The sequence below is a fragment of the Periplaneta americana genome, chromosome 14 (genome assembly GCF_040183065.1).
Source record: "Periplaneta americana isolate PAMFEO1 chromosome 14, P.americana_PAMFEO1_priV1, whole genome shotgun sequence".
NCBI classification, from domain to species: Eukaryota; Metazoa; Arthropoda; class Insecta; order Blattodea; family Blattidae; genus Periplaneta; species Periplaneta americana.
The window spans coordinates 51,362,661-51,386,716 of record NC_091130.1 but is presented as its reverse complement, the minus strand read 5'-3'; the positions used below and the strand labels follow the sequence as shown (position 1 = coordinate 51,386,716).

Sequence of the window (24,056 nt, the reverse complement as noted above, 5' to 3'; positions counted from 1 at the left end):
AACTGTATCAGTTATTTTGATGATAATATTCTCATAAAAATACAAATGCAAACCTTTAAGTTGGGACATTTATTGTGAAGAAACTATATTCACTTCTTTTTTTATGTGCTGTTAAATACAGATTCATTCAAAAGATTATGCCAATACGTTCGGAGGTAAAATGGCTGATGATTTGCAATGTAAAATGTGAATTTGTTTTCTTTATTTTGCACCAATTTTTATATAAACAAACGAAGAAATCGCTACTAAGTTAAGGCTGGTTCACAATAAACTAGGAACGGAAACGACAACGAGAACGAGAAAATAAATATTATTAAAATACACGTACTTAAATGTGAACATTCATAATAGTTAATAATTGTGAATGCTTACATTTAAATATATTATTATATTGTTAAAATACAATAGTTAATTGTGAATTCTTACATTTAAATACATTTATTTTAACACATTTTCGTTCTCGTTGTTTCCGTTCCCGGTTTATTGTGAACCAGCCGTTACACTGAGACCGGTTTGAAGTGAACAAGTACAACATTATCAGAGTGATGTGGGTTCATTTTGTGTGCTATGATCAGTTGGTTTTATTAACGGATGTCGTTTTGTTACAGTAGTGTTACTACTGCTGGATTTATAGATTTTCTACACAATTGTGAAAGAAAAATTATAGCTACGAAGCTGTGCCTAAAGGCTGATTCACAATAAACCGGGAACAGAAACGACAACGAGAACGAGAAGGAAAATACATTTATTTCAACATTATTTCCGTTCTCGTTGTCGTTTCCGTTCCCTGTTTATTGTGAACCAGCCTTAATACTAATAGTGGATATTTACGTTTCTTTTTGGAAATGACCAGAACTCTCGTCTTTTAATGTACCTACTCATCTTTTAATGTATTTACATAACTTTTAGGGTCACATGGATTATAATACGAGTTTATTTCACTGTCGTCTGCTAAAGAAATTTGGCAGTCCTGTTCTTAACTAGAAGTTGCATTATGTTCGTATTAGCTGTGGCAGTGTTTATCAAAGTTTTTTTTCAAGTGAGGACCACTTTCATAAGTTAAAGTGTTCTGCTGATCACCTACTCTTGCTCTCTTCGAAAACAATTTGATCATACTTTTATTTTTTCATTTGTTGAATTATACAGAATGGTCCAAAAGTCACTACTCATTTTTCCATGTGCAACTTACATTATTCATGATTGTTTATATGAAGTTTTTTAAAATTATTTTCACTCTGCGTCGTCACATCTCTGAAGACGATTTTGGACACGTATGCATACTTTTTTGGCACAGTTGTAGATCTTGAAAAGCAATATCAATGGCTGATGTCAAGTCCTCTATTGTGGTTGATTTTGAATCGTAGATCATATCTTTAACCAATCCCCAAAATGAAAAATACATTGGAGTGAGGTCTGGTGATCTGGGTGGCATTTCTATTATCCTTCGTCCTCCAATAAACACCTCAACAATGTAGTTTCTCACAACTACGGTGTAGTTTCGTGGAGAACCATCATGTTGAAAGTAAAGCGAGTTGAAATTGTCGTAGTTCATTGAAGACCGCCTTCCCTGTTGGTGGAACTGTGTCGAAGTGTTCATTCCATTCTTGAATTATTATTAACTGATAATCACGTTTTAATAGCAAAAACCATTTAATTTCTGACAACTTCAGAATAAGTATTCGAAGTGTTCCTCATAAGCCTCAATGCAAATGTCCTCGTGTCGCACCATGGATCGACGAACCCGATCGAATGTTACGGTCTGCATCCGAATAGCGTCACTGACTGCATTGACACGTTGTTGAAGTATCTGCATATCAGAAATTGGCTCAGCATATACACACTTTTCAGGGTGCCTCCTTAAGTCCGGTGGCAGGGACGGCTATGCAACAGGACCTAGTCCGAGCCGTCTGCCGGGAAAAATATTGAGATGCTGACGAAAATCAAAGATATCTATCTAAAGTTTTCGATCGTGTAAGCGAAATTTCTAACCAAGAGAAGTCAGAACCAAAGATATAACAAAGGAGAAACTTAGAAGTAGTTCCGCTAGTTGTCAGTAGGTGACACTATTATTGGGGCGGGTAAAAAAAGTGTTGGGGGGGGAATTATGTAAATTAAGTAATAAATTATTTTTATAACTAACATTATCAGTTATTTCCCGTTAAACCTAGTGGTTGTTACAAACAGCGGAGGGGGGATACAATTTTGAATCCTATAATGCGGGTATATTTAGATACTATTGGCAACACTGACTGTTATCTTTGCCATATGTTCATAAATGTAATACCGATAACTAAAAAAGCCACTTACACGAACAAATTATCGATCACTATCGATTAGTAGGAGTCGGATATCTTTACAATCCAGTGTACAAACGCAGATGCCCCCTTTGAATATCAGAATGCCAAAAATATGTTTTCTTTAAAATATCAAAGTAACTATTCTGTAGCATCACAAATTCATGGCGTTATGGTCTTGACTCTATAAAATAAATAAATAAATAAATAAATAAATAAATAAATAAATAAATAAATAAATAAATAAATAAATAAATAAATAAATAAATAAATAAATAAATAAATAAAAATTTAAATAAATAAATAAATAAAAATATAAATAAATAAATAAATAAATAAATTCTTCTTTTGTTGTTCGTATAATGGACAAAAGTCATTACATGGATGTTAGTCAAGTTTTTTTTTTATGGAGATTGTGCCAGAACTGATATTGTTCATTCAGTGTACTTTACAGCATAACTGTGCAATGTGACAGGCTATGGATAGCAAACTTTCATTTTAGATTTTTATCACACGTGGTCAGTGTCACGCCAATTGCTCTGTACAATAAAATTTTTGATGTTAAGGAGACTAGAAAATGAATGCTCTGGATTACCACACAAGAAGTAAGTTTCCTGTCCTGTTACATTGAAATATCACGATGATGCTACGCAGTAATGACTCTAACCGCATTCATAAAAATTGTGCATAAGTCGTTAAAAATTCGTTATGATAGAAATACATTAGGCCTATTTTCCTTCGTAACTGATATTTAGCATGCTGCCATTGAAAATATTATCAACTATTTTGTCTAATTTTTACACCTGTTTTTCCTTTACTTATAAACAAGACATAAAGAGTACGTTTTTGCTAGTTTACACCATTATATATCAACATGCATATAAATATTTCAGTATACGGATTCCAAAAACCATCTTATCCACTTCTGAACGAAATTGTGTTAGCAGTGATTTCTGAATCTGTTCCCTTTTCTTGACCATTATATTGACACAAGATGTTCCAAACTACATCTTATCCCCTTCATTTTAGACGTTAAAAATCTACGACTGTTCAAAAGACTTCGCATCCATTAGTGTGTCGTTCTAAAACCCACCTTATTCATGTAGTGTCTATTAACCACCGCATCCTCATGCAACCATACTGGATTTAGATGATGATAGTCCCATAATGCTATTTACCCATTCGTATCTTGTTTAAGACAAAAATTTGGTTGATATTTGAAAGGTTATTAAAATAATCCGGTTTTGAAATAAAACATTACGGAAGATTTTTTTTATTATATATAGCTAGTCAGCGTTAAGAGAGAAGTTTTATATGATATTCTTATTATTTGGTATTCCCAAGAAACTAGTTCGATTAATTAAAATGTGTCTCAGTGAAACGTACAGCAGAATCCGTATAGGCCAGTTTCTATATGATGTTTTTCCAATTCAGTGCGGGCTAAAGCAAGGAGATGCACTATCACCTTTACTTTTTAACTTCGCTCTATAATATGCCTGGAATTGAACAGGTTACATGTGCTTCTCGTCTATGCAGATGACGTGAATATGTTAGGAGAAAATCCACAAACGATTAGGGAAAATACGGAAATTTTACTTGAAGCAAGTAAATCTATAGGTTTGGAAGTAAATCCCGAAAAGACAAAGTATATGATTATGTCTCTTGACGAGAATATTGTACGAAATGGAAATATAAAAATTGGTGATTTATCCTTCGAAGAGGTGGAAAAATTCAAATATCTTGGAGCAACAGTAACAAATATAATGACATTCGGGAGGAAATTAAACGGAGAATAAATATGGTAAATGCGTGTTATTATTCGGTTGAGAAGCTTTTGTCATCTAGTCTGCTGGCAAAACATCTGAAAGTTAGAATTTATAAAACAGTTATATTGCCGGTTGTTCTGTATGGTTGTGAAACTTGGACTCTCACTTTGAGAGAGGAACAGAGGTTAAGGGTGTTTGACAATAAGGTGCTTAGGAAAATATTTGGGGCTAAGAGGGATAAAGTTGCAGGAGAATGGAGAAAGTTATACAACGCAGAACTACACGCATTATATTCTTCACCTGACATAATTACGAATATTAAATCCAGACGTTTGAGATGGACAGGGTATGTAGCTGTACGGGTGAATTCAGAAATGCATATAGAGTGTTAATTGGGAGACCGAAGGGAAATAGACCTTTGGGAAAGCCGAGATGTAGATGGGAGGATAATATAAAATGGTTTGAGGGAGGTGGGATATGATGATACAGACTGGATTAATCTTGCACAGGATAGGGACTAATGGCGGGCTTATCTGAGGGCGGCAATGAACCTCCGGGTTTCTTAAAAGCCATTTGTAAGTAAGTATGTAAGTATATAGCTAGTCAGTACTGTAATAGAACATAGAGCTTAGATTGCTTATTATGCTAAGTTGTGTCTGTCAGAAAGACTAAGTTTTATTTGTGCTTCATTGTAGTTTAATACTCCTAATTGAAATTTTAAAGATCGGCAACATCAATTTTTTTTTAAAAATAAGTTTAAGTTTATTATTGCAAGCAAAATACATACATTAACAAAGATTTTACAATGCTATTGTAATACTCGTATATGAATATTCTTCAAAATTCGAAATTAATTACCAATCTCATATTCAAATGCATTACAGATTGTTGTATAAATACAATTGTAAGTGGGTCACACCTGAAAAAAGCAAGATGCTTGAGTTCGGGTGTGACCAATAATGAAAACTGGATAGAAGAAAAACATATAACAATGATAATAATAATAATAATAATAATAATAATAATAATAACAATAATAATAATCACAACTGTGATTAAACTGTGAACTGTAATTACACATAAAATTTAAAAAGAATAAGAAAGAAAAAAACAAAAACAAACGTTACATGTACATTTACATACTAAGTTAAGAATACGACGTTGTTAAAGTGACAAAAAATAAAGGATAAGAATTTACATGATTGTAATTTTAAAAACAGTTCAAGCACTTGTTTTTTGAATAATGTATTGTTTAATAATTTTAGTTTAGGATTCCTCTTTATAAAATCTTTATATAATCTTGGACCGTAATTAGAACTGTGCCTTAGACCTGCTTCAGTCTTACATTTTGGTTCAATGAGGGGGAGCGAAATATTGCATCTTCTTGTGTTGTGGCCATGATCGGTTGATATTAATTTAGTTTGATATTCATGGTAGTAATTCAAAATAGTAATTATACATATAAATTTGTTTGATATTAGAACATTAAATTATTTATATCTGAGATGAGTTGGATGATCACGTTTTTTTCTTAAACATATTTTAATAATTCTTTTAGGGCCTGTATAGTAATATTAATGGACGAAAGGTACCTTTATTCTTAGAAATATCCTGAATTTCGAAACTAATACTGTTCTAATCTACTGTTGTGGAGTAACGGTTAGCACGTCTGACCGTCAAACAAGCGGGCACTGATTCAAATCCTGGTGGGGGGGGGGAAATTACCTGGTTGAGTTTTTTCCCCGAGATGTTTCCTCAACCAATCGAAGCATAATTGCAGGGTAACTTTCGCTGTTGGACTTCGGACTCATTTCGCCATCATAAGTACACTTCCCCTCTTTCATCATCATCTTTGTTTTTTTTTTTTTTTTTTTTTTTCCGGGCTTGCTCCGATGTAGAGTTGACATTGGCTTCCGACCCTTCACCGGACTTGGATCCCGTAGATAATGGTCATCCGTTGTTGGTATACTAGGGGCAGAAGAAATAGGCGTGTAAGGCGAACCCCTCATTCACTACCCCGACTCCTATACCCCTCAAAACCTGCTTGGTGTATGGTCCTGTCCCAAATAACTTACTCCTTCATTCACACGTTTAGCACTATAGGAAAACTTAAAAGAACAAATAAAATAATAACGTGATTTCTAGTAATTAGATATAGCCTACCCGACTTACTGATTGTTGTTGTTTTGTTTACTCAAGTGTCCGAACACAGGTCTGAAACTTATAAGTGACAACAATAAGGCATCACGAATGAGGTAACTAAGCCAGGAGATAATGAGTTATTGTGGCCAGTTCTCTTTCCCTCTCCATTGCATACATCGCTGAATAGTAACATTATTACACTAATGAGACTTTAGATGATATTATGATTTATAACATTTCGCAAGTAGCCATTTCACAAATGTAATAATTATTATCATGTAATGTAAACCTAATACGAGGAATCAAATATTCAGCATTACACACAATTAGTATTTTGTTTTTTATGTGTTTTCAGAATATTGTATTGAAATAGTAACTACTAAATAATGTTTATACAGTTATCAACTTTGTGAATTATGGGGAAATTAAAAATTAAAGTGCAAAAAATTAATATATTTTTACCCTATGTCTCTTTGTTCAGGTCATAAACCGCTAGAGAAAATGTGGAGTGAGTAGTTTCCGCACAAGATCAAAAACCCGCCTATTTCTTCTGCCTTTACTATAGTAGATCAATGCACCGCGGGTTTTTCACTGGACTCACGGTAACTCTTGGGACCGGGGGTAGGCTGTAAGGTTGTTCGGAGGCGGCGCGTAGGGGGATCTGTAGCGCGGGGGGCTTTAGAGTATGCACACCATTTCATTCCGGGTAGTATAATGAGCCCATCTGACGGCCTGCGTGCAAGGACAATCCCAGTCCGTGCCATTCCCTGAAGGGGGATTAATAAAATTCTGTTTTAAATTTCATTCTTAGTGGAATTAATGTGTTTCTTACCTTTATTCTCAATTATACTTTCATTAACCCTCCATTATCGTTGGGATGACGATGTTTTTTGTCGTTATTGCAACTCATGTTATTTAAGTCTTTTTTCTTCTTCTTCTTCTTGTTATCCTTATTATGAATCTTGTTCTTACCTTTGTACTCATTCTCCTTGTTATTTGAATTCCATTTCGTTTTGTTTTTTATTTCTCACTATTATTTTTTAATGGTTTGTGTGAAATTTCAAACACTTTATATAATTTAGGACGTGCGTATTGTTTATCTTTGCATTGAAGATTATTTAATCTGTAGTGTTGGAAGAACGAAATTCTTCACCAGTAATACTGTAGGCATGGCACTGAATTGAGGAAAATATCCGCAATATTTTTGACCTCACTAAATTTTAATTTTAATCTCTAAAAGGGAAACATTGATCTTGCGTAGAGCTGTGAGAATATGTAGAAAATCACATATTGTTTGGTCAAATGGTGATGTTATTACACAATTAATATAAATTACACTAGCAGACTTTAATTGATGTTTAATTACATTGGACAACAAATTTAAACTTTTTTTCTGTCCTTTAGATGAAACTGTGTAACTTGAACTAAATGAGAGGTGTTGAGTTCATTTCTGAAAACCAAAATTTTCTAACACATACCATTATTGTGGTACGCGCACTCAACTTATTTACACAAATTTATTACACTAGTACATAAAGCAACCTTTGTTTGGTCAAAATTCACAAATTAAAATGATTTTTTTTTATCTTTTACGTTTTTAAACAGTTTCTGCATTCTCTCTGATGAGTGACCAGCAATATTCAGCCAGCATACTTTCATTCCACCTTCCACTGAAGACCTTTTCGAAGGTAGATATTTCTTGATGAAACCTCTCCCCGTCTTCATCGCTTACAGCACCAAGGCTTTTTGGAAAGAAGTCCAGGTGACTGTGAAGAAAGTGTACTTTCAGTGACATAAGGTGAAAGTAGTGCAACATTTCACTAACATTAAATAACGTTTTATTTTGGAGAAACAGTACGTGCTGGACAAAAACTAACTGCAGATTCGTGTTTGCGACCACAAAATACATTGAATACACTTTTTTTAAAGGACAAATTTAATGTTGTACAGTGTTATTTGAAATGTTGTACCAATTCATAAGCATACTACTAACGTTATTAATTTTACAAACACATTTCCTTTTTTAGTAGAGCTTGTGAAATATGTAATTTTATATTTCTTCATAGGATAACGACTTATAAATCATAGTGAAAACGATAGACTCATGAAAAATTATTATTTTGCAGTGTAGTTTAAACTTTACAAATAATACACAGGTTTGCACACACAATTTAACACATTTAGTCTTTATCACGAACTTCGTATTCTGTCGTCATTCCGTAGAGGCATTTCCCTGACGGAAGTCTCATGCTGAATTTCACACAGAAATCTCCGCGATCAATCTTGTCAGACAGATCACTGGTGTCAATGGAGTAGTTGCTTATCGAGTACTCGCCCTGCAAACAAAAAACAAAGAAAACTCATCAATACTTGGACTCAGTGATTATATTTATTATGTTTAATTTAATTTTTTACTGAGAAAAATAAGGCGATGATGTAGAATCTTTAATGAGTGCCAGTTTATGCCCAATATAACCAAGTGAGTGGAACATGCAAATCGTTAAAATCCATTCATTCATAGTGTTCTGTCCAATGGCAGATCTTTCACTGCAAACCCAGCATTGTCCAGTCTTTCCTATTTTCTGCCTTCCTCTTAGTCTCCGTATATGATCCATATATCTTAATATCGTCTATAATCTGATATCTTCTTCTGCCCTGAACTTTTCTCCCGTTCGCCATTCCTTCCAGTATCCTTAAAAAGGCAGTTTTTTTTTCAACCAGTGACCCAGCCAATTCCTTTTCCTTTTCCTGATCAGCTTCAGCATCATTCTTTCTTTACCAACTCTTTCCATCACAACTTCGTTTCTTATGCTGTCTGTCCACTTCACGCGCTCCGTTCTTCTCCATATCCACATTTCAAATGCTTCTAGTCGCTTCTCTTTACTTCGTCGTAATGTCAATGTTTCTGCCCCATACAATGCTACATTCTACACAAAGCACTTCAATAATCTCTTTCTTAGTTCTTTCTTCAGAGGCCCGCAGAGGATGGTCCTTTTCTTATTAAAAGCTTCCTTTGCCATTGCTATTCTCCTTTTGACTTCTTGATAGCAACTCATGTTACTGCTTATAGTACACCCCAAGTATTTGAAACTGTCCTCTTGCTGTACTGCCTCATTTAAAATTAACAAGTTTACCTTCTTTACTTTTCTTCTTGTGACAATGGTCTTCGTCTTGGCATTTATCTCCATTCCATATTGCTGACAGCGTTTAGCTACAGCAGCCGTGGCGAAAAGGCCATGGTGCGCCGAGCCACTGTGTAAGCTGCAACGTGCATAGCACCTATGGAGGGAGGCGGACAACCGAAGGGGAAGTTAATGTTTAGGACGTGTAACGAAGAAAGAAATGAACAAGAAAACATAGGACACATTATCACAACCTAAAATTAACTGTCTTCAGAATGTCTCTGCGACAAAGTTTCAAAATCAGGAATTATGTCACTTACTGCCAATCGTAGTTGATCACGAAGGTATTTGTCTGTCAGTCGTGATCTAAATTTGATTTTTACTATTTTCATTGTTGAAAATAATTTTTCACAAACGTAAGTTACAGCGAACATGGCTTCAACAGAGCAAGTGAAAGAACGAAGCTTCAAATATTTATTTTTTGCCAAAGGTTTTAAAAGTTCAATATCTGTCAAGTCCTTACAGCTAGCTTTCATTTAACGTCACATCGTAAATCTGTGAGTTTTAATTGAAAATCTAGCCGCATTATTCGTACATCTGCTGTAAAAGAATCGACGTACAGAGATGATAATAATAATAATAATAATAATAATAATAATAATAATAATAATAATAATAATAATAATAACAACACTTAACCTTTTAATGTTTCATCAGTAACATGTAGTAACTTATAATGCCGTTTTATGTTACACAACCGTTTTCCTAGTAATATTTGTGAACAAATCATACATTTAATATTTTCATCATATTGTAAGCAAAAGAATGCATCCTCCCATCCTACTTGAAATTTCCGTTTTTTATAGAGGTACATGATTTCGAGAGAGATATTGCGACGATACGCCACTAGCAGGTCCGAGACAAATACAAATAGAACGGAGTTTGACTCCAGTGAGTAAGAGGGTGGGGGTTGTAGGTAGGAAGCGAGAGAAAAGCACTGCGAGCCACAATGTGCTCGTGAGTCGCATTTTCGCCTCGGCTGAGCTACAGTAGAGCTCGAACGGAACCTGGTGAAGCTTGACCTTGATGGTGAAACCAGTTCTAAGGGCGGTTAGGAGTGGAGGGGGTAACGCTTGTTCAGTCTCGCTTGCATCTCGTCACTGTAACATCTGCCGGTATCCGACCCCACACCACACTACTGCTCTCTCCCTCCAAGCTCCTCCAGGTTCCGCACGAGCTATAGCATATCCCTTAGTATCATCTCGTCTTCTGCTGACAACTACATATCATAAGCAAATCTTATGCACTTTATTCTTCTTCCTCCTACTGTCACTTTTTCCATGTTCTGAAAACAGATCTTCACTAAATCCTCTATGTAGATATTGAACAGGGTAGGTGAAAAAGGGCATCCTTGACGTACTCCTCTTCCTATTTCGCTTCCTTCTGACATTTATTTTAAATATGATCACATTCATTTTGAAACTCCTCCCCTGCTACCAAATAGTAATATTGCAAATAGCAATAATTGGACTCAATTATATTATGAGTGGTTTTTCCGCTCGTATTATTTTTTCCTTTTGGATTTCCCCCACTACATCCCTCTGTTAATGTTCCTCCTCACTTTCCCACTACTTTAGTCCTTTGCTTGGAATGGGCAGCCCCTACCCTTGGCATGCCCGATCCAGTACTGTTCGTCCTAGTAGTTATATCACATCCCAGTTTCCCCCACCTTTTCTGCTGGCCCCTCTGTAAAGTCTAGTGGCTATGCTGTTAGTCACTTTTCTGAAAATATTTGCTGTACGGAATTGGAAGTCTACGTAATATTACACAACTGTTTGAAATAATTTAAAGAAAAGGACCCCGTTAAGTAACTCTCATGTGATTCGCACCGTTTCGACGACACTGCGACATAACCACTCGGACGAACAATACGCACAAATATAATGGAATTTTACTTCTTCAACGACGAAGCGGCGGCAAGAAAACATTTCCTGATGTAGAGATGTTTTAGCTTGTGTTGGAACGAAGTAACTGCTGCATTGGTACAGAAATCACGATACAACTTGGAATATCACTAGACATTTCAAAAACGATGCGCACTGTTCATGGAGAGGAAAAGCTTAGCAGGTAGTGAGATAATTTTATTGTTATCCTATTTCAAAATACAGTATGTTAAATGTAGTATATTTATTAAAATTTATAGGTGGATGCACTTCGAGACGGAAAAAAAGACAACGTTGATGTGAACTCGTGTGTATATACACCTACCTCAACTCAGATCAGCATATTTCACTTGACTTCACTTCACTTCACTTCAGCTCAGATCAGCACATTTCACTTGACTTCACTTCAGCTCAGATTACACCACACATCTCACCTAACCTCACCTCACCTCAGATCACTATGCCACACCTCATCTCAGCTGAGCTCAGATCACCACATCTCACCTTACTTCACCTAATCTCAGCTCTGCTCAGATCACTACACCACACATCTCACCTAACCTCACTTCATCTCGTCTCACCTCACCTCACCTCAGCTCAGCTTATATCACAACGCCACACCTCATCTCAGCTTATGGGTAGATAAGCTTAGATAACCACACCCACACATCTCACCTAACCTCACTTCACTTTACCTCAGCTCAGATTACCACATCACACTACACCTCACCTCAACTCAGATCACCACACCTCACCTCACCTTCTCTCACCTCATCTCATCTCTCTCACCTCACATAACCTCAGTTCAATCACATCATACCACACTGCACCACACCTCACGTTACTTCACCTCAGCTCAACTAAGATCACTGCACCATACCACACACCTCTCCTCATTTCACCTCAACACACCTCAGCTCAGCTCCGATCACCACACCACACCACACGCCACAGCTCACCTCACCTCAACTCAGATCACCACACCACACCTCACCTAATCTCACTTCACTTCAGCTCCCCTCACCTCACCTCAGCTCATATTACCACGCCACACAACCTCAACTCAGATCACCACACCACACATCTTGCCTAACCTCACTTCACTTCATCTGAGCTCAGATCACCACATCACACCTCACCTCAGCTCAGTTCACCACACCACACCTCACCTCCTCTTTCCTCACCTCACCTCACCTCACCTCACTTCAGTTCAGATCACACCATACCCCACGTGACTTCACTTCAGCTCAGATTACCACACCACACCTCACTTCAGCTCAGATCACCACACCACACCACACCACACCACACCACACCACACCTCACTTCACCTCGCCCCCTCCCCTGCTAGCCGTTTGCTCCTAAGAAGGCGGCACAGGGAATTGGGCTAGTTCAGCTCCAGTGCGTCTCCTGTATCGCCATATTTTACTATCAAAACTAAGACAGTTCCTTTCTTTTACCAAACTTGGAGCAATCTCACAAAAGTCTAAAGAATATTTGCAATGTTAATAGAAACTAAACTTTTTTTTCCTTCTTCGAACATCGCAGAACACTATAATCGCATGACAGCAGATACATCTGTCAGCAAAACATGAAACCTGAATCGATACAAGCCATCGCCTTTGGCTGGATTTGAACCACGAATTTTGCGTCCAATGACGTGCATAGTAACCACTATCCAACAGAAGATGACACACTATGTTCTCAAGCGAAATTATTAAGCATTTAAATAGGGGTTTCCAAAAGTAAGAGGTAACTTTAATAATTTCTCATATTTTCTATACAATTTTAAAGTTTCTGCCACTGGCTTATTACACGAGATAGGCATTATCATGACAATGAGTTTCTTTATGATTATTCTGGTGGTCGTGTTATCAGTAGGCACTTTCATGTAACTTGGCCTGCAAGATCGCCAGATATTAACCCAGCAGATTATAGGTTGAGGGGCTGTCCGAAGGAAAGAGTTTCCTGAGACAGCTGATGATTTGAAGGATTCCATCGCACATACTGGCAGATATTCCAGAAAACGAACATAGAGCTGCTAGTACAGCATTGAAGAGAGACTGTTATTACCCAACCAAGGCGAGTGGAGCCGCGGGCGTAATGTGAACTATCGCGATGCAGTATTACGAACGCAGGAGCAATAGCACCACGGCTCCGGGCTGCAGGACTCCACTGGCCTTGGTCGAGTAATACTTCCACAAGAACAAAATGGTGGACACATACAACATCTACGATGAAATTATGGTGGTGTAAAAAATCAAATTTCTTGTATAATAAGCCAATGCCAGAATTTTTATGATTGTGTATAAAATGAAGGAAATATGAGTAACTAAATTCACCTCTTACTTTTGAGAAACCTTATACATTCGTCTCGGTGTTGATAGGAACCAGATGTACTTACCTTCGTAATAGGACATTGTTTTGGAGTATTATTACTTTCCATAATTTTCTTATACATGCTGTTATCGAACAGGAATTTGCAGCAGTTTTCAGCTGCTAATTCAAACACTAATTCCTTGCACATATCTTCTTCTTTCTTGTAGAATTCCGTCGCACACTGAAAACACGAAGAAACAACTTGGTACAGTAAATACAGCAGAGAATATAAATATTTTATGACTAGTGACTATTTTCCTACCGTTCTCGAACTCTTCTTTCCTAGTCTTGCATATGATTATTACATGTCTTTATTTTCATTCCTCTATAATGGATCAACTAAAAAATTAGCGGCTCTCCCCCACAAACAAAAATATCTATTTAGTTCAAATAAACAAACAACTATTTACTTTACAAATTGTGTATTAACATGAACATTGTGTTCAAACTATCATTTAATGTATGTTAATCATCAGTCCGAATATCTATTAGACTATTATTATTATTATTATTATTATTATTATTATTATTATCTTTATCATTATCATGATCACTTTCAGTTCTAGCTGGAGCAATTACTATATATATTATTTATTTAATTATTTATTTAACCTGGTGGAGATAGGACCATGAGGCCTTCTCTTCCCCTCTACCAGGGTATTACAACTACAATACTAATAATACAATTACAATTATAATTACAATTAATATTAATTTTACAAATACAATAAAAATCAAAGTACTAAAAAGTTAACTGATTAATAAAGGTTAGACAGTTTATTGTAAAAGTTAGGAAGAGAGACATTTTTTTTATTCAATGAGTAAAAATTAAACCTACTCTACGCAGTAAGAAAATGCTTAATAAGCTTGCTTTTGAACGCTACTAAATTCCGACAGTCTCTGATGCCACTGGGTAAGGTATTCCACAAGCGCGAGAGCGAGATTGTGTATGATGATGAATACGATGATGTCTTATGTGTTGGTATGGCTAGTATGCGGCTATTTTGCGTGCGTGTGAAGAGATTATGATATGATGACAGGTAACTGAAACGGGAGGCAAGGTAGGTAGATGTAGAGGTGTGAAGGACTTGGAAAAGGAGAACAAGAGAATGAAAATTTCTACGTTCGTTAAGCCGTAGCCAGTTTAGAGTTTGGAAGGATGGGGTAATGTGGTCAGCGCGACGGACGTCGCAGACGAAGCAAACACGAGAATTATGAACACGTTGTAATCTTTGCGACTAGTTGACATTGAGGTCAGTCAGTAGAAAATCACAATAATCGAAGTGGGATATTACTATTGTTTCCACTAGTAAGTGATCGAAACTTACATCATAAGACATCACTCATGAGTTTCTTTTCCCTATTATTGGTGTTACCTATGAAAGGATAAAAATAATAATAGTAATAATAATAATAATAATAATAATAATAATAATCGATTTACAGCAAATACTTGCTCATATGTTCACTTACGATTGCATTTTCTGGTATATCATTAATGATGCTGAAATTGATGCCCAAAGTAGCAATTGATCCACTCGTTGTGATCTGTAACTCTGCGGGTTTCATGAAATCCATATTGGAGCAAGTAGCATTGGCGTCTTTTAGTGTAACTACCACTGGTTTCTGCAAATATAAATGTTACACATACTTAGTGTTATTTTTTCCAAACATCCGAAAGAAACACGAAAACCAACAGGGACGTCTCTTCTAAGAAGGAATTGATTTGCGCTAAAACCAGAAAATTTGCAGTTTTATTTTATTTAATTATTTTAGTTGTGTCTTTCTACAGTATATGCATTTTATCTTTCCACACTCGCATGAAGTAAAGTAAAAGTGACAGTACCCACATGCGGGCGTGGAAAGATAAAATGTATGCAGTGCGTTATAATTAGCCTATGCTTGTTGTTTGTAGGATAATTTGGAGAGTATGATGCCATAACGCGTTAAGTTCATCTTTATGAAAGGACTGGGCTACTTTTTTAATCCATCGGTCTACGCATTGAGTGAGTTTTCAAGTGACATATACAATAACAAAACGTTTAGACAAGGATGATGTCTTGAAAGAAAAGAAGCATAAAATATAATGATAAAGGGCTGAAACATAATCATATTATAGGCTACCGTGTCCCGCTCAGAGGAATCGGGAAATAAATGCTCACCATTTAAAATCAGATGAAGATATTGTTTTGATTTACATCTGACAAGATGCAGAAACTATTCAATTTTATGCACCAATGGTTTAAAAACAGTTGCATGTTCCTGCGCATGCGCACTAACGTTTATCGTGGAAACAAGTCTGTTGCCGTTCAGTAGAACATTCCGTCATTGGACCATTCTCCTTCATCGTGGTGACGATCAAAGGGAATGTGTATCTGGACATGTGCATGACTTTTGTTGTTTATCAACTCCCCCAGGATCGGTTTTTCAGCAACAAGGAGAACCCTTGCCTAGCCACCAAGATCACCCGACTTGACGCCCATTGACCTCTTTCTGGGCTTTATGACGAATGTTGTGTACCAACGTGGAAAAACTGAGACAAGGCATTATAAATGCAGCTATGCTAATCACTCCACAAATGTTATGGAACACTTGGCAGAAGGTTGAGTACCTATTGGATGTCTTCAGGGTAGCTAGAGGCGCACACATCGAGCTGCACTGACCATTCTCTGAAACTCTGAGAGTTTTTATAACAAGTTGTACAGAAAGTTATGTTATAAAAACATTATTTGTACTTTAAATTAGCACTTATTTCTCGATCCCTCTAAGCGGGACACGGTGTATAAAGTAATATGTAGGTCTACTTTCCTCTAATACCATAAACTGGGGTAAACGTGACTACAAAACATTAAATCATTATATCAGATGCACTGAATAGCTCTTTAAAGTTCATTGTTTTTTCTCAATTTCGTAAATATTCTTTTTTATATAATTCTTAGTCACATTTAGGGCTATACCATGATTTGAATCGTTCTTTTTTTGTTATCAAGTTTACCCCAGCGTTCAAGTTTATCCTAGGAAATTCATCTCAGAGTTAAGTGAACAGAATCTCAGTCCTCATACGACAAATTGTCCTCTGTACCATCTAGTGCATTACTAATGCCAATCTCTTAAATGATTTAACCACTGTCTTAGTTTTCACAGCATCCCATGAAGCTTTGACCTATCCTCAAACTCAGTATTGACGTATAAAACGCACCCTGTTTTTCAGACACATTTTCAAAGAAAAAAATACGTCTTATATGCCAGCAAGTAGGCAACTTTCTTTGCTACTTAGGGGAGGTAGGGGTAAGTTCGGCATTAGGGGCAACTTCGTCATAGCATTTATTTCGAAGACCTGAGCAAATAAGTGCTTGTTTAGAGGGTAGCGTATTGAGAAAACATGGCCGCTTGCTGTGAATAACGCTTGTGTGGTACGGAGAGATATTTGCAGTTCTGACAGGTGAATATTGTTTTTAACTCATGGCTTATTATAATAATGATATTGAATGTCTTAAAGAACCCATAACGATAACTTTGACGATATTAATGAATGGCATCCTTACTTAGAACGACTAAATCTGTATCAGACTATGAGCTTGGCAAGCTGGTTGCAAGCCCCTAATAAGGGTACTGATTAATAATTTTTTCTTGCCAATTGGGGCAACTTCGGCAGTAAGCTGTCGATCTTTCCCCATGGAAAAAAGGAAATGTACAGGGTTTCTGTATTGTTTGTTAACTATATAAAATAAGTAATATAATATTTAAAGTAATTTAAAGCAATTATTCGAGGGTCACTCCAAAAGTAATGCACAACATTTAAAAATTACATTTTTATCCTACAGCTAAACTATTTTCACAGAACGTAGATACATCCTTTAGGAACAAAATTTTCACTTTTCCACATAATCCCTGTCCCTTTCAACTGTCTTACTCCAACTTAGAACAAGGGTTTTCATATCTGTACGATAAAAGTCTGGACCAACGCAGTTTTTCGGAAAGTCTAGAGTGGAATTTCGAAGATTAGCCTTCGAATTCGCAGAATCCAATCGTATAGAGCATCCTTTCAACACAAACAAGAAGATGGCTGGATCTGCCTGACTTGAGGCTTTCATGAAGGCAGAAAATTGTCTAAACAAAGATTAGCCATACATATGATAGGTATACGAACATGTACAGAAATGAAAAATGTATTTGGACACTTCATTTGTGTTATGTTCAGATGTTAAATTTAGTCCTATGCGAGTTTGTTATATTGTAAATAAAATCTGAACTTGGAAATAAGCTTTTTTGTTGAGGATACAAATACTGACGAAGTTACCCCAGAGTGTGGGGCAACTTCGACAAATGTAGCATCTTTAATTTATTTTTGTGTTTAATTCAATGCTTCACTTTTCTTTAAATTCTACTCCATATACGTAATATAAATATATGAAATGGATTTATCATTAAAATTTTGAAACATAAATTGCATTTTTATTGTACTTATGTGAATGTTTAGCTTAATGTACCGAAGTTGCCCTGACCTCCCCTATGGAAGAAAAATTATATAAATTAAAAACTAGTAAAAGCAACTTGAGTCATAAGTTTAGCATATCTGTTATTTCAAAGTACAGGAAGTATACAATGATTTTAATAGTGACATTCAACAAAGGTGATTCGTTGTGTATTTGTGATGTGAAAAAGTTTTGCTTTGCTTTCGTGTGTTACTTGAAGGTGTGATTGCATGCACTGAAGATTGTTGGATGTTGAAGACTTACGTTAGAGCTGTGGTCAGCATTACTTGACTCGCGCGTCAACCCCTTAGCACACAAGCAGGGCGGAGGGTAAGGAACGATCTCCCTCCCACGCTTTAGCAATCACTTGTTCATTCAAAGTTACGTAGTGTTCAAGTAAACACGACAGTATCAGTTGAAAAATCAAAGAATTTCGCGTATGACACACGAACATCTCGTTGCTCAGTTAAAATTCGGTACATGCAGCTTGACTCCTATTTTATTATTATTATTATTATTATTATTATTATTATTATTATTATTATTATTATTATTAGCTTATTTTACGACGCTGTATGAACATCTCAGGTTATTTAGTGTCTGAATGAGTTGAAGGTGATAATGTCGGTGAAATAAGTCCGGTGTCCAGCACCGATAGTTACCCAGCATTTGCTCATATTGGGTTGAGGAAAAACCCCGGAAAAAACCTCAACCAAGTAACTTGTCCCGACCAGGATTCGAACCCAGGCCACCTGGTTTCGCGGCCAGACGCGCTAACCGTTACTCCACAGGTGTGGACGACTCCTAATTTTAACGAGTTAATTACACATCCATCTTCATGTTTAAATTGTGTATAAAATAATAGAAAAAGAAATCAAATCATACAAACAATGAAAAAGAAATATTGATATAAACTTAACTGAACTTTTCCTCAGATTGGTATATTCCCTGTCCGTGTCTCTGCGTACGTAAAACTTGCAATAGTGAAGGTATTTCGCGACTTCTCTTCTCTCCTTCCACCTTCCTCGTTGCTGTGTTTTGCGGGCTGTAATTCATATTACGTCATCTTTGCCAATCACCGCATTAGAATATCTAAAGCATGAAATTTTATCGATTTGTGTAAAAAAATGACAGATTGAATATAGACGTTTCAGTTAAAATATAAGGATTTCGTTCTTATGGTAACCTAAACAATATTAATGCAACTTAACATCGTTTACAGAAGATATCCAAGAGAAATTTTGTTCCAGTAAATGTGTTCTATTAATAATTCAGTAACGTCTCTGTTTATACGTTTATGTGCGGACGATCGCGGGTTTGAATGAATGCTGGATAGTCTAAACATAGATTTTTTTCGGAATATATATGATAAGAACTTTCTTGTGTTAAATTTTAACGTACCTTGTTAACATGTTTCGACCTATTTTCGGTCATCTTCAGAACTGGTCGTTGTTGGTCTTGGCGCCTCTTGTTTCCTGTGTGGGTGCGTTCGTAGTGTAGAGTCAGATAGCGTATGTGTTTTGAAATTGAGTTGTGTGTTGAGAATATCGTTGGGGTGTGTTTTCGTGTGTCTGTATATTTCATATTGTTCTAGTGTGTTGAGTTTCTGGCTTTTTGGTTGGATGAAATGAAATATACAGACATACGAAAACACACCCCAACAATATACTCAACACACAACTCAATTTCAAAACACATACACTCTTTGACTCTACACTTCGAACGCACCCACACAGGAAACAAGAGGCGCCAAGACCAAAAACGACCAGTTCTGAAGATGACCGAAAATAGGTCGAAACATGTTAACAAGGTACGTTAAAATTTAACACAAGAAAGTTCTTATCATACATATTCCGAAGTGATACAGTGTTAAAAGTTGTGTAATCAAGATGTATAGATTTTTTCTTTATAATTATGTCAACAGCTTAGTATTCAAACTAATAAGAAAATGATGATACATATCAATGTGAACTAAGCATCCTTCACTGCTATAGCCATAAGCCGCCACTGAAAGCCACCCAGAAAATTGAAAATTAATAACTGAAGTACTTACCCCTTTCAGGGACAAAGGGTGCATCAAAAGCAGCAAAATGCAGGCAGCACTAAGAGGTTTCTTCATGGTTGCTGAGTTGACCGGACTGATCGTGTTGTTATGTCTGTGCCATTGTGTGGTTATGCATATATAGTTTTTGTAACATACCTAACAATACTCATCTAGATTATCTTTTTGTTGAGTACTTCATTCATCCGGTTGTTATGAATACCATTAAACTATTAATGGAAAAATGTTGTAAGTAGCAGTAGACGATGATGTTTTCTGTATGACAAGGAAGTTTAATTAAAATGAAACCTTTTCAATAAGTATTTTTCAGTGAAAAATAAGTGTAAAAGTGGCTACCATTTCCGTCTTGTATTCAGGAATTCCCGGATTAGTTCCCATGTGCCAGCTATCCTTGCGGGTATTTCGTGGTTTCCTTAAGCCTTGGTTTTTCTGAACCGACGTATGCGACGTGCGAGGCCCGTCTCGCACAAATCCGGACTACACGAGAGATGGTGAGTGGTTTCTATGGCTGCGATGTGCGTAGTCCTCGCATCTCACAGTTATAGAAACCACTCACTATTTCTCGTGTAGTCCGGATTTGTGCGAGGCGGGCCTCGCACCTCGCACGTCGCATGCGTCGGTTCAGAAAAACCAAGGCTAACCCCCATTGGAGAAATAATAATAATAATAATAATAATAATAATAATAATAATAATAATAATAATAAAAACCAAGGCTTAAGTTTCTTCAGGCGAATGTTGGAATAGTACCAACTAAAATGGGTGCAACTCGTCTTCTTCACAATTCTAATAAAATTTCACCTTCACTTTTCATTACCAATGACTTTTGAAATCAAGATTTCCTGCTTAAAGGTTGGAAAAGCATTCAGCATAGAGTCGCTGTAATAATGATGACGATAATAATTAATAATAATAATAATAATAATAATAATAATAATAATAATAATAATAATAATAATATAGGGTGTTTCAAAAATACGGGGCATAATTTCAGGTATGTATTTCCCACATGTAGACAATCAAAATAGTTCATTACAACATGTGTCCGGAAATGCTTTATTTCCGAGTTATGGCCTTCACAACATTGAAATTCACCGGAACGTTTTTCTTTCCGTAGGTCGTTGCCGTCAAAGGAGATATTAAGAGGGCACTCTGACAGTTCATTCCGAGGCGAAGGTTACATTCAGTGTTGTGTAGGCGTTAGACTGTGAGACATGTATTCAAATCAAGAGCTGGCAGAAATACACTTCATGTACGGTAAGGCGGACGGCAATGCTGCGCTGGCTCGTCGTTTGTACCAGGAGAGGTATCCACAGCGACAATGTCCAGATCGGAAGACATTTGTACATCTGTCTCCATTACCGTCTGTGCGAGTATGGAAAATTTAACTCTCCTGGTTTGGGAAGGGGACGACCAAGATCTACAACTCCAGAAGTACAGGAGGAGATTCTGGAGGCTGTGAACATGACTCCTTCTATCAGCACACGAAGGGTAGCGTTGCAAGTCAAGTTCCTCATACGACTGTCTGGAGACTGTTGAAAGAGTAGCCTATCAATTGTATCCTTATCATTTGCAACGTGTACAGGCCCTGTCACCAGCAGATTACCCTGCACGAGTTAGATTCTGTCAGTGGTTTTTGCAGCAGTGTGGTGTAAATCCGAACTTTCCTGCCTTAGTATTATTTACAGATGAAGCACAGTTCACACGAGATGGCATAATAAATTTCCACAATCAGCATGTATGGGCGTATGAAAAGCCACGTGCAACTGTTCCATCTCATCACCAGGTGCGGTTCTCCCTCAACATGTGGGCCGGTATCATTGGTGATCGATTAGTTGGACCCCATGTACAGTACATGTAAACAGACTTACGGGGCAGGCGTACACAAACTTCCTGGAAAACACCATACCTCATGTTTTAGAAGACACTCCACTGATCAATCGTCAACACATTCACTTCTTGCATGATGGCGCTCCTGCACACTTCAGTCGTACGGCTCGCCGGTACTTGGATCGAAGGTTTCGTGATCGATGGATAGATAGAGGTGGCCCAATTGCTTGGCCTCCACGCTCACCTGATCTGAACCCTCTCGATTTCTACTTGTGGGGCCATTTAAAATCATTGGTTTATTCGTCTCCGGTGCCTGATTTGGAATCCCTTCAGAATCGAATATTGTGGCATGTTCTGAGGACATACGCAATACTCCTGGAGTTTGGGATCGTGTTCGCAGGTCAATGAGACATCGATGTGAGGTCTGTATTCAAGCAGGAGGTGGACATTTTGAACATCTTCTGTAATGACAACGACCTGGGGAAAGAAAAACGTTCCGGTGAATTTCAATGTTGTGAAGGCCATAACTCGGAAATGAAGCATTTCCGGACACATGTTGTAATGAACTATTTTGATTGTCTGCATGTGGGAAATACATACCTGAAATTATGCCCCGTATTTTTGAAACACCCTGTATAATAATAATATAATAATCATCACAGTAATATAATAATAATCACAATAATAATAAAATATTAATAATAGTAACAATAATAATCATAATAATGATAATCATCATCAATCATCATTGTTATATAACGTAGACCAAGAGCATGTGGTGCAATCTAGATAGTCTCTGAAGAAGTAAATGGTCTGTGCTTCGTAAGCAAGAGACCGAAGAAAACAACAGTTTGATTAGACGGAAAATTTTTGGAGAAACTATAGCAGAACATTTTCGTCTGATCGTGACAATATATTTCGTCAGTAATTTAACGACACTGAATCAACCACTAGGTTATTTAGATTCAATGGAATTGGTGATGGAGAGATAGTATTTGGCGAGGTAAGATCAAGGATTCGCCAAAGATTTACCTGACATTCGCCTTACAGCTCGGGAAAACCTCGGAAAATTCCCAACATTGTGGTCAGCCCAAGCGGGAATCGAATCCATGTCCGAGTGCAACTCCGGCTCAGCAACTACCGCCTTAGCTATGCCTCTGTCCGTGGAAATATTAAATCGTACTTTACTTAAAATAATATATTATGACTATTATACTTTTACTACGCCACACTACTTTTGACCAATAAAAAGGTACGAAAGGATGTGTTTCAACCAATCATGACTGTTTATCGCTACAATTTTATCACTTCCCTAGCATTTATTTATTTTTATCATTTCCCTAGCATTTGTTTGTTTTTATCACTTCCCTAGCATTTTTTCTTTGTCTGTCAACATTTCAAATTGCAGATTCTTATGGTACTATAAAATATGCTTTGCACTCGTCATTTGTTTCCCGCATAGATAGCGAACTGAAACTGGCGGCTTTATATACTTCTGTTTTTATCACCTCCCTACCATTTGTTTCTTTGTTTGCCAACATTTCAAACTGCAAATTCTTCACCATACTATAAAACATGCTTTGCTATCGTCATTTTTTTCCCGCATAGATAGTCGACTGAAAATGGTGACTCCGTTCAAACATATTGATGAAGCTAACATTAGTAAAATAGAATTTCAGTAAGTCCATTAATATTTTATTGTATTAGAGTACTTTATTTCCTCTGATCTTCATATATTTTCTTCTAATCGTGTAATAGTCAATTATATCCCACTCGAGTTTCGTTTTTCTTTAGATAAATAAAAACTTCTAGTGAGATTACTGTTGATAAAAATTGTTGTTTTACCCTTGTTATTCCTTGAAATATTCACTTATTTTGCAAGGCGACGCCAATAGCAACGTTTCTTGAATTTCAGGATACTCAAAATGAATTAATGAAGTTCATATCTTGTTTATTCACTGTGAACAATTTCTGTTATATCACTACTAAAATTAATAAAACTGTTTTAATAAATTTAAAGATATAATGTATTAAAACACTGTAA

General features: G+C 36.5%; 1 protein-coding gene across 2 annotated transcripts in view; it reads right to left on the bottom strand.

Moving 5' to 3' along the window:
• Nucleotides 1-8,301: 8,301 nt before the first annotated feature.
• LOC138713271 (uncharacterized) overlaps nt 8,302-24,056 on the bottom strand; it is a 110,830-nt gene continuing 95,075 nt past the window's right edge. The window contains exons 1-5 of one of the 2 annotated variants that reach the window (XM_069845235.1): nt 23,858-24,056; nt 20,175-20,438; nt 15,120-15,272; nt 13,672-13,827; nt 8,302-8,538 (exon numbers count right to left, since the gene is read on the bottom strand). The exon at nt 23,858-24,056 is cut by the window's right edge and continues 63 nt beyond it. In XM_069845235.1, the coding sequence (XP_069701336.1) occupies nt 8,383-8,538; nt 13,672-13,827; nt 15,120-15,272; nt 20,175-20,240 (531 nt within the window). In that variant the 5' untranslated portion in view covers nt 20,241-20,438; nt 23,858-24,056 and the 3' untranslated portion in view covers nt 8,302-8,382. The remainder of the gene's footprint in view (nt 8,539-13,671; nt 13,828-15,119; nt 15,273-20,174; nt 20,439-23,857) is intronic. The other variant, XM_069845236.1, reaches the window with a different exon arrangement.